General features: G+C 40.9%; 1 protein-coding gene across 24 annotated transcripts in view; it reads left to right on the top strand.

Moving 5' to 3' along the window:
• TRPM7 (transient receptor potential cation channel subfamily M member 7) overlaps window positions 1–12,014 on the top strand; it is a 126,012-nt gene that overhangs the window by 19,434 nt on the left and 94,564 nt on the right. For all 24 annotated transcript variants that reach the window (XR_010151684.1, XR_010151681.1, XR_010151685.1 and 21 more), the window contains exons 2-3: window positions 4,310–4,389; window positions 9,559–9,597. Coding sequence is in view for 16 of the 24 variants with exons in the window: in XM_063794943.1 (XP_063651013.1) it covers window positions 4,310–4,389; window positions 9,559–9,597 (119 nt within the window). In the remaining 8 variants the exon portion in view is untranslated. The remainder of the gene's footprint in view (window positions 1–4,309; window positions 4,390–9,558; window positions 9,598–12,014) is intronic.

Raw genomic sequence — 12,014 nt, 5'->3', positions numbered from 1 at the left:
TACACACACAACACATATAAATACATAGGTGGGAGATCCATCAGTTGTAAGGTCTTTCATTTGCCAATTTCTTAATTGGATTACTGGCTTCAAGGTAGAGCCCTTGGAGGAACAGGGCGAGGAAAGCGTTCAGTTTCTAGGGCCTAGTAATCAGGCACAGCTTCTAGGGGGCCAAGAGCATATTTCTCTGATCCAGACATGCAGAGAGCTGTGTATTTCCCCATAACTGCCATTAGACACCCCCAGAGTCAGCCAATCAATGCTGCAGTGTATTTCCTTTGGGTTGGGGGTCTCCTCAGTATCATCCCTTTATGGTTTGCCAGAAAGATGTTACCAGAAAGGGGTCCTGATCCAGACCCCAGGAACAGGTTCCTGGATCTTGTGCAAGACAGAATTTGAGGCGAATCCATACAGTAAAGTAAAAGCAAGTTTATTAGGAAAGTAAAGAAACAGAAGAATGGCTACTCCAGAGGCAGAACAGCCTGTTATTTTCTATTTTATCTTTCAATTACCTTGTATCTTTTCAGTCTTACTATTACTTGTGCTGCCACCTCCACCGCCTCTTCTTTTTTTTTTTTGGAGACAGTTTTTGCTCTTGTTGCCCAGGCTGGAGTGCAACGGCACAATCTCGGCTCACCATAACTTCTGCTTCCCAGGTTCAAGCAATTCTCCTGCCTCAGCCTTCCAAGTAGCTGGGATTATAGGCATGCGCCACCATGCCTGGCTAATTTTGTATTTTTAGTAGAGACAGGTTTCTCCATGTTGGTCAGGCTGGTCTCGAACTCCCAACGTCAGGTGATCTGCCCGCCTCAGCCTCCCAAAGTGCTGGGATTACAGGTATAAGCCACTGCACCCGGCCTCTTTTTCTTTTTCCTCTTCCTCTTCGTTTTCTTCTTCCTCTTCTTCCTTCTACCTTCTTCTCCCTTCTCTCATTCTGTCACCCAGGCTGGAGTACGGTGGCATGATCACAGCTCGCTGCAGCCTCGAGCTCCCTGGGTTCAGATGATCCTCTGGCTTCAGCCTCCTAAGTAGCTGGGTCTACAGGCACGTGCCATCACATGCTTGGCTAATTTTTTGTGTTTTTCGTAGAGATGGGGTTTTGCCATGTTGCCCAGGCTGGTCTCAAACTCCTGGACTCAAGTGATCTGCCTGGCTTCTTGTTCAGTCTTGATAAAGGTTTACCAATTTTGTTAACCTAAGAACCAACTTTTAACTTTTGCTTATCTTGCTGTTTTATTAAAATCTGTTTTACTGATTTTTTTCTTTAATTTTATTTCTTTCCTTTGACTTTATTCTTTCAATATGTTTTTAAAGTCCGAGAGTTAGCTCATTAATTTTCAGCCTTTTTTTTTAATTATTATTTTTTGAGAGAGAGTCTCGCTCTGTTGCCCAGGCTGGAGTGCAGTAGCACGATCTGGGCTCACTGCAAGCTCTGCCTTCCACGTTCAAGCAGTTCTCCTGCCTCAGTCTCTCGAGTAGCTGGGATTACAGGTGCCCACCACAACACTCTGCTAATTTTTGTATTTTAGTAGAGACGGTTTTCACCATGTTGGTCAGGCTGGTCTTGAGCTCCTGACCTTAAGTGATCTGCCCACCTCGGCCTCCCAAAGTGCTGGGATTACAGGCGTGATCCACTGTGCCTGGCCCAGCCTTCATTTTTAAATGTAATCACTTAAGCCTATACATTTTCCTATACATGCACCATTTAGACTGCATTGTACAGGTTTTCAAATGCATAGAATTTTCACTATTATTCACTTCTAAGAATTTAAAATTTTTAATTATGAATTTTTATTGGATCCTCAAGTTATATAAAGTGTTGAATGTTGGTGGTTTAAAATTTTTATTTACATTACGTTAATTGCATTGTGATCAGTGAGTATGATCTGCCAGATACCCAGTGTCTGAAATTTGTTGAATCTTATTTTATGGTCAAGCACATGATCAATTTTTTTTTTTTTTTAGACAGAGTTTTACTCTTTTCACCCAGGCTGGAGTGCAGTGGCATGATCTTGGCTCACTGCAATCTCTGCCTCCCGGGTTCAAGCAGTTCTGCCTCAGCCTCCTGAGTAGTTGGGATTACAGATGTGTGCCACCACACACTTATTTTGTACTTTTAGTAGAGACGGGTTTCACCATGTTGGTTAGGCTGGTCTCGAACTCCTGGCCTCAGGTGATCCATGAGGCCTCCCAAAGTAGTCGGATTGCAGGTACGAGCCACTGGGCCTGACCCATGATTAATTTTTATAAATGCCTCATGTGTGCTTGAGAAGAATGAATGGATCTTCTGTTTCTAATATACAGAAACATGCATATATTTATTAAATGAAGCTTGTTAACATGTTGTTAAAATCTTTTAAATATTTCTGCTGATTATTAATTTATTTTTAAGACAGGGTCTTGCTCTGTCAACGAGGCTGGATTGCAGTGGTGTGATCTTGGCTTACTGCAGCCTTGACCTCCCAGGCTCAAGTGATCCTCTCACCTCAGCCCCCTGAGTAGCTGGGACTGACTATAGGTGTGCACCACCACACCCGGCTGACTGTTTAATTTTTTTGTAGAGATGGAGTCTCACTGTGTTACCCAGCTGGTCTTGAACTCACAGACTCAAGCCATCTTCCTGCCTCCCAGAGTGCTGGGGTTACAGGCGTGAGCCACCATGCCTGGCTTCTGCTGTTAGGTTTTGTTTGATTGACTTTTCAGTATTGAGGGAAATGTGTTAATCTTCTGTGAGCCTAGATTTGTCTAATGCTACTAATTTTTTCCCTTTATGTATTTTGAAACTTTTATTTGGTTAATCATATTTAAGATTGTAATAGCAATCTGGCAGATTTAACGTTTGTAATAACCTGCTCTATCCCTATTGATGTGTTGCACCCATTTTTCTGACACTATTTGTCTTCTAATTAGGATTTGCTTTATGTCTTTTTATTCCTGTATCATTAACCATTCCATGCCCTTATGCTTTAGGTATTTATATTAGAAATGGAATGTAGCTGGGTTTTATTTTTTATCAATCTATCACTTTTTTTTTTATTTTTTTTGAGACGGAGTCTTGCTCTGTCTCCAGGCTGGAGTGCAGTGGCGCGATCTCAGATCACTGCAACCTCCGACTCCCTGGTTCACTCCCTGGTTCAAGCGATTCTCCTGCCTCAGCCTCCGGAGTAGCTGGGATTACAGGCACACGCCACCACACCCAGCTAATTTTTGTATTTTTAGTAGAGACGGGGTTTTACCATGTTGGCCAGGATGGTCTTGGTCTTCTGACTTTGTGATCCGCCCACCTCAGCCTCCCAAAGTGTTGGGATTATAGGTGTGAGCCACCGCATGCGGCCAAATCTATCAATTCTAATTGTCTTTTTTTCAGGTTTTTTTTGCTTTGTTTTTTGAGACAGGGTCTCTCACTCTTTCACTCAGGCTGGAGTGCAGTGGCCTGATCATGGCTGACTGCATCCTCAGCCTCCTCGGCTTAGGCGATCCTCCTGCCTCAGACTTCCAAGTAGCTGGGACTACAGGAGCACATCACCACACCTGGCTAATTTTTTAGCTTTTGGTAGAGATGGCGTTTCACCATGTTTTCCAGGGTAGCCTTGAATCTGTCTAAAAGGATCCTCTCACCTTGGCTCCCAAAATGTTGAGATTACAGGTGTGAGCTACTGTGCCGAGCTAGTTGTCTTTTAAATGGCTCATATCCCAGAATAATACCAGCCCCTCTTAAGGTTTTTGGTTCGTAGTGGGAATCTCAAACTTAGCTTCCCTCCTGTTTGACTATTTGAGGCAATAGTATCTACACAGTACTGTTGATTTAATAACCTAGGTCACTTGGGATTTAAATGGAATTATTCTGACGTTTTAGGTTGCCATCCTCAGACTATGGTATGTAGTGAAAAGTAAATAAAAAATTATGTAGTATAGAAGTGTTTATGGGCCGGGCACGGTGGCTCACGCCTGTAATCCCACCACTTTGGGAGGCCGAGGCAGGCAGATCACCTGAGGTCGGGCGTTCGAGACCAGCCTGACCAACATGGAGAAACCCCATCTCTACTAAAAAAATACAAAATTATCAGGTCGTAGTGGCGCATGCCTGTAATCCCAGCTACCCGGGAGGCTGAGGCAGGAGAATCACTTGAACCCGGGAGGCGCAGGTTGTGGTGAGCCAAGATCACACCATTGCTCTCCAATCTGGGCAACAAGAGCAAAACTCTGTCTCAAAAAAAAAAAAGAACTGTTTATGTGTTTATCATGAAATTGTTTCCTTCTTATTTAGTGGGTTAACTTATAAACAATTCTTTAAAACATTTTGTTTTAGTCCCAGAAATCCTGGATAGAAAGCACTTTGACCAAGAGGGAATGTGTATATATTATACCAAGTTCCAAGGACCCTCACAGGTAAGCACACCTTTGTTACTTCTGGGGTCTTCTAGAAATTTTAGTGTAAATTATATTGTTATTTCTTTATTGGAAACAAAAACCACTAAATAAATTATTTGTACTTACTGTTACTTTTTATAATTACTGTTAATCATTTAATTTGGGAGGGATTGGGAGGAGGAAACAGCACTGAAATCAGTATTTTGGAGTTCTTAATGCCATTTACAGCATACAATCTCTTCCTTGAAGTGTTCCTCCATCTCTAAACTCCCTCAGATCATAGTGTAGTGTTTTACAAAGGTAAGGCAGTTAAGACTCTCTCTTTTATTTTTTAATGGATTCACTGATATTGGGAACTTAAATTTGTGTATCTATTGGGCATCTACTGGGTATCCAACACTATGGTTCATGTCGAAGAAAGCAATATGAACCTAATAATAGTCATTCTTTTTGTTTGCCAATATATAGATACAGATCATTATTTACTGGAAAATCTATTATCAGAGACTATAGGTGTCTGTGTCTTTGGTCTCTAAAATGGCTTTGATAATAGAAAAAAATTAAAGGACATTAGCTTAGTAACTGAAGAAAAAGTTGAGCTCATGAAATATTTACTTAAACATTTTTGCCAAAATTATTCTTTTTACTTTTTTTTTTTTTTTTGGAACAGAGTCTTGCTCTGTCATCCAGGCTGGAGTGCAAGCTCCCTCCAGGGTTCAGGCCATTCTCTTGCCTCAGCCTCCCGAGTAGCTGGGACTACAGGCATGTGCCACCACAGCCGGCTAAATTTTTGTATTTTTAGTAGAGATGGGGTTTCACCGTGTTAGCCAGGATGGTTCAATCTCCTGACCTCGTGATCCACCTGCCTCGGCCTCCCAAACTGCTGGGATTACAGGTGTGAGCCACCACGCCTAGCCCTAGTTTTTGTATTTTTAGTAGAAACAGGGTTTTACTATGTTGGCCAGGCTGGTCTTGAACCCCTGACCTGAGGTCATCTGCCTGCCTTGGCCTCTCAAAGTGCTGGGATTACAGGTGTGAGCCACCGCACCCAGCAAATTTTTCTTTTTTCTGAGGCCTAAAGATAGAAAAAAACTTAAGGAAATCTAAGATATGGTTATTTCCTAACCTATAGAGCACTTTTCTTCATAGGCACTTAGAAAAAATGAAAATTAATTGACAAAAGTATATGCAAGATTTTTGAATCTTCCTTCCTTTTCCGTCTCCTGTCACACTGTGTTCTCTACCCATTTACCTTCTCTGCAACTTTCATTTCTGTTAGATATATAACTCTTAGAAAAACATAGCTAAATAGACAGTTTTTACTAACTGATATCTCTTTATATTATAGAATATGTCACTATTCTTGTTTATAGTGGATATGTAGTAAATATTTGTTGAATAGCATTTCCAAAAATTTCTCTTTATTTTAACATTTTAAAAAATTCTTAACTTTGAACGGATCTCTCACAACAAACACATTTCCATTGAAAGTGTAATGTATGTGATACATTTAAAAAACTTTTGAGAAACAAAGTTGAAGCAATACGTAGAGTTTCAATACATTAAGACTGTCATTATTAATAACATTTGGTGGCTTTATTTTTAACTTTTTCTCAGTGTATTGCTTTTGTTTTAAAGTAGTGCTACATTCAGTCTATATGCAAAATGTACCTGCTTTTCATACTACAGATATTTTATAAGAATGGTAGTTAATAGGCCTGGTGCGGTGGCTGACACCTGTAATCCCAGCACTTTGGGAGGCTGAGGTGGGCGGATCACGAGGTCAGGAGTTCGAGACCAGCCTGGCCAACATGGTGAAACACTGTCTCTACTAAAAATACAAAAATTAGCCAGACGTGGTAGTGGGCACCTGTCATCCCAGCTACTTGGGAGGCTAAGGCAGGAGAATTGCTTGACACCGGAAGGCAGAGGTTGTAGTGAGCTGAGATCCACACTGCTGCACTCCAGCCTGGGTAACAAGAGCGAAACTCTGTCTCAAAAAAAAAAAAAAGGAATGGTAGTTAATATTCTGTTATTGTGTATACCACAATTTATATACCTGTTCTACTATTGGTCAATTTAGTTGTTTTCGATTTTTAGCCATTTAAAATTTAATTAGGCCACAATGAAGATCTTTGTGGATAAAACCTTTTTGTATTTAAGATTTTCCCCCCTTAGGTTATGTAATGCCAGAATCTTTTCAAAAGTATTAAAGGAATATAAATGATCACCCAGTAGTGAATGAGATTGTCTCCTTTACTGAGTAATGACTAGAGTAACATTTTCCATCACCATCAAGAAAACGTGATAAGTAGAAAATAGTATGTATATATTTTTAGGCTGGGCATGGTGGCTCATGCCTGTAATTCCAGCACTTTGGGAGACTGAGGTGAGCAAAGTCTGCCTTCCAGGTTCAAGCGATTCTCATGCCTCAGCTACCTGAGTAGCTGGGACTATAGGCATGCGCTACCACGCCCACTTAATTTTTTTTATTATTAGTAGAGACGGGGGTTTCACCATGTTGGTCAGGCTGGTCTCGAACTCCTGACCTCAGATAATCTGCCCGCCTCAGCCTCCCAAAGTGAGTCACCGTGCCTGGTATACATTTATTTATTTTTAGTTGACAGTAATTATAATAGTATATATTTTAAATTTGCATTTATTTATTATTGAGAAAATATTTTATGTTTTTTAAATATCCCTCAATTTTTTAATACATTCTGTAAATGTTTTTGATTAGTTCTTTTTGGATCATTAAAATAGATAACCTTAACATCTCTTCCAATCATTAGAGTCTATGATTTATTCTGATTTCTTACTACTTGTTAAAGATAATGTTTTATTACAACATCATATCACATTTCTCAACAAGAGGATAAATGACATTTCCCAAGTCACATGGCTGTTCATAAAGATGGGATCAGTATTTAAGCCTCCTTAGTTCAGTGTGCCAGTTCTAAAATAAAATACCATTTTTCTTCCGGAGAAATTGTTGTTTTGCTTTATTAAAAAAATAGATTTTGTTGGTCGGGTGTGGTGGCTCACGCCTGTAATCCCAGCACTTTGGGAGGCTGTAGGTGGATCACCTGAGGTCAGGAGTTCGAGACCAGCCTGGCCAACATGGTGAAACCGTGTCTCTACTAAAAATATAAAAACTAGCTGGGCGTGGTGGTGGGCACTTGTAATCCCAGCTACTTGGGAGGCTGAGGCAGGAGAGTTGCTTGAATCCAGGAGACGGAAGTTGCAGTGAGCTGACAAGGTGCCACTGCACTCCAGCCTCAGTGACAGAGTGAGACTCCATCTCAAAAAAAAAGAAAAAATAGATTTTATCATTAAGGAGTTTATTTTCTATAGTTTTATTAATTCCACTTTGCAATAGAAATAATAAAAGCACTCAAGGTATTAAAGAAATCCAAAGCTGTTACTAAGTATCCCCACCTTTAACCATTCATGAGAGACATAATTTACAGTTAGCTCGTCACTTCTTTCTACAGTAGTTGAACACTTAATTTTATATGAATAGGTAATTCACACTTGGTTCATAACTTAAAAGGTACCAAATGCTGTAAGTGAAAGTCTCCTTTCCAGTACTGTGCTTTAGCTATAAGTTAACCTTGCTAATAAAAAATGTGATGTTATCCATTCCTTGGAATGTCTTCCAGAAAGTTAGATATAGTCTTTGCATGTCCAAGCAGATGATTATCCCCCTTCCCCCTTTAAAATATATAGTGCAGCCCACTGTGACTGTAACTTATCTTGGCGATCACTAGTTTGTTCCTTCTTTTTTTTTTTTTTTGAGACGGAGTCTCGCTCTGTCATCCAGGCTGGTGTGCAGTGGCGTAGTCTCACTGCAAGCTCTGCCTCCTGGGTTCAGGCCATTCTCTTGCCTCAGCCTCCCGAGTAGCTGGGATTACAGGCGTGTGCCACCACATCTGGCTAATTTTTTGTATTTTTAGTAGAGACAGGGTTTCACTGCGTTAGCCAGGATGGTCTTGATCTCCTGACCTCGTGATCCTCCCACCTCAGCCTCCCAAAGTGCTGGGATTACAGGCGTGAGCCACCGCGCCTGGCCACTAGTTTGTTCTTAATTGTTGCAGCCTATTTAATTATGTCTGAATTGTAATTTGTTTTAGTAATCTCTTATTGAACATTTTAGCTATTTTCACTTTTTCTTTTGGCTGTTAGGAAAAAAATTCTGCAGTCAACGACCTTGTACAATTTTCATTTTATACGTATACTACAGATGTGTTTTAGCCTATGCTTTTAGAACTGGAATTAGTGTGTGAGAGTCAACGTTTTTTATTTTGATGGGTATTGCCAAGTGGCCTTCCATAGGGATTATATAAATATATACTCTCACCCACAGATACCAGACTCTCTCTCTATTCTCGCCAAGATAATGTCTTTTTTTTTTTTTTTTTTTTTTGAGACAGTTTCTCGCTCTTTCGCCCAGGCTGGAGTGCAGTGGGGCATGATCATGGCTCACTTTAGCCTCAACCTCCCATGCTCAAGGAATCCTCCCACCTCAGCCTCCCTAGTAGCTAGGACTATAGGCCTGCACCACTACCCCTAGCTAATTTTTTTTTTTTTGTAGAGACGGAGTTTCGCCTTGTTGCCCAGGCTGATCTTAAACTCCTGGACTCAAGCAATTCACCTGTGCCTCCCAGAGTGTTGCAATTATAGGTGTGGACTGTCTGCCAGGTGCGGTGGCTCACACCTGTAATCCTAGCACTTTGGGAGGCCGAGGCAGGTAGATCACAAGGTCAAGAGATCGAGACCATCCTGGCTAACACAGTGAAATCCCATCTCTAGTAAAAATGCAAAAAAATTAGCCAGGCATGGTGGCAGGAGCCTGTAGTCCCAGCTACTTGGGAGGCTGAGGCAGGAGAGTGGTGTGAACCCGGGAGGCAGAGCTTGCAGTGAGCTGAGATTGCGCCATTGGACTCCAGCCTGGGCAACAGAGTGAGACTCTGTCTCAAAAAAAAAAAAAAAAAAAAAAAATTGAAACTGTCAGTTAAAAAATAGTTATTTGAATTATAAATCAAGGTATACGTGAACTATGATATCTACTGAAAAATTAAACTAGGTATATAATTTTTTTTGTTTTGTATTTTATGTATTTTATATACTTTAAAATCAGAAAGTTTTTCACCTGAAATAATTTATTTACCTTTTTGTGTTCAATAGATGCCTTCCAGGATGTCAAATTTGTCAGCAACTCGTCAGGTAAGTTTAACATAACTATACCACACAAATTTCGGAAAATAAATAAAACTAATCTATTAGAAATATGAGTTAGAACACAGTGGCATGAAACTCACATGCTATTATATTTGATGGGTACTTTACCTAGACTTGGAAGGTGAAGGGTCAGTCAAGGCTGTTTGAAACTCAGGTGAAGCTACCTAAGAAGAGTTGTAAAGTTGTGTCTGTTGAGCAGAAGTTGAAGGACAGGAATTTTAGGCAGCGAGAGCAGTGTATGGGAAGGCCTGATAGCGAAAGACATCATGGTTCTGTCGGGAAACTGCGGAATGTAAGATGGAGATTTGAGAGATTTGGGCCTGGAAAAATGAGAGTTTCAGTTACTCTACAAGGCTTTTTGTTGCACATGCTTTTGATTTCATGTTAAAAGGATATTGTACAGGCAATTGATAACATGCTATATTAGTATTATTATTATTTTGAGACGGAGTCTTGCTCTGTTACCCAGGCTGGAGTGCAGTGGCACAATCTCGGCTCACTGCAACCTCTGTCTCACGGGTTCAAGCAATTCTCCTGCCTCAGCCTCCCGAGTAGCTGGGATTACAGGCATGCACCACCATGCCTGGCTAATTTTTGTATTCGTAGTAGAAATGGGGTTTCACCATGTTGGCCAGGCTGGTCTTGAATTCCTGACCTCAGGTGATCCACCCGCCTCGGCCTCCCAAAGTGCTAGGATTACAGGTGTGAGCCACCAGGCCCGGCTGATTTTATTTTTTGTAAGAGCAGTTTGCATTTTTAGATTGGATTGGAAGAAAATAGACCAGTTGCTAAAGTTTTAGAGTGACTCTGGCAAAAAGATGAGAACCTGAAGTAAGATGTTTTTGACAATGAAGAGAAGTAGGCATATTTGAAGGGCTTAATGAGATAAATGCAGTAGGATTTGGTGAATGTGAAGAAAAGGGAAGATTTGAGCATGGTAACTACATTTCCTTCTTAGGCAACTGAGTAAATTGTAATATGCTTTAGGGTCTGATGAGGAAGTATAAGAGGAAGAAGAGAAGGTTTCTGGGTGGTAGGCTAGGAATAAAAGTACATAGAATGGGTTTATTTTAGATATATTGAAGAGTTTTTCAAGGAAGTCTGTAAAAACAAAAACAAAAAACCTGACAGGCTGGATGTGATGGTTCATGCCTGTAATCCCAGCACTTGGGGAGGTTGAGGCAGGAGGATGGTTTGAGCCTAGGAGTTTGAGACCAGCCCGGGTAGCATAGTGAGACCCTGTGTCTACCAAAAAAAAAAAAAAAAGAAAGAAAACCACACACAAAAATCTTGGCATGGTATCATGTACCTGTAGTCCCAGCTACTTAAGAGGCTGAAGCAGGAACATCATTGGAGCCTGGAGGATTGTTTGGGCCTGGGAAGTTGAGGCTGCAATAAGCCCTGATCACACCACTGCACTCCTGCCTGGGCAACAGAGCAAGACCCTGTCTCCAGAAAAAAAAACAAACAAAAAGACCTGACAGTCTTTCATATTTGCCCCTGTACTTAACCATCTCCAGTCCTATTCATTTCTTCTTATAGATGGTGAGGTTCCATCTGGTGTCTCTTGTTTGACGATGCCAAAGAGTTTCTTTTATTTAGCATTTCATATAGTGCAGCTACACTGAACTGAACATGAATTTTCTCAGTTTGGTCTATCTGAAAATATATTGCTTTTATTTTCATATTTGAAGAATATTTTCACTGGATATAGAATTCTGGGTTGTGTTATTTTATTGCAGCAGGGTTTTTTTTTTGTTGTTTTTTTCTTTTTTGAGATGGAGTCTTGCCCTGTTGCCCAGGCTAGATGGCATACAGTGGCGCGATCTCAGCTCCCAGCAACCTTTGCCTCCCAGGTTCAAGTGATTCTCCTGCCTCAGCCTCCCCAGAAGCTGGGATTACAGGCACACACCACCATGCCTGGCTAATTTTCGTACTTTTAGTATAGATGGGGTTTCACCATGGTGGCTGGGCTGGTCTCCTGACCTTGTGATCTGCCTGCCTTGGCCTCCCAAAGTGCTGGAATTCCAGGCGTGAGCTGTTGCGCCCAGCCCATTGCAGCACTTTAAAGGTGTCATTATTTTATCTTGTAGCTTTTGTTTCTAATGAGAAGGCAGCTGTAATACAGTAGTTGTCTTCCTGTGTGGAATGGGTCTTTTTCTTCTCTAGCTACTTTAAATATATTTTTTTCTATTCCTTTGGTTTTCAGCAGCATGTCTATAATATGCCTGAGAGTGATTCTCTTTGTACTTATTCTGCTTGCGTAAATATTTGCCCATTCAAATTTTTTACCTGATTGAGAAGGTTTTTTGTTTTTTTTTTTTTCCTTTGAGATGGAGTCTTGCTCTGTTGTCCAGGCTGGAGTGCAGTGGTGCGATCTTGGCTTACTGCAACCTCTGCCT

The sequence above is a fragment of the Pan troglodytes genome, chromosome 16, assembly GCF_028858775.2.
Source record: "Pan troglodytes isolate AG18354 chromosome 16, NHGRI_mPanTro3-v2.0_pri, whole genome shotgun sequence".
NCBI lineage: Eukaryota > Metazoa > Chordata > Mammalia > Primates > Hominidae > Pan > Pan troglodytes.
Note: the sequence above shows the minus strand (reverse complement) of the source record. Positions and strands in the feature narration are given on the sequence as shown.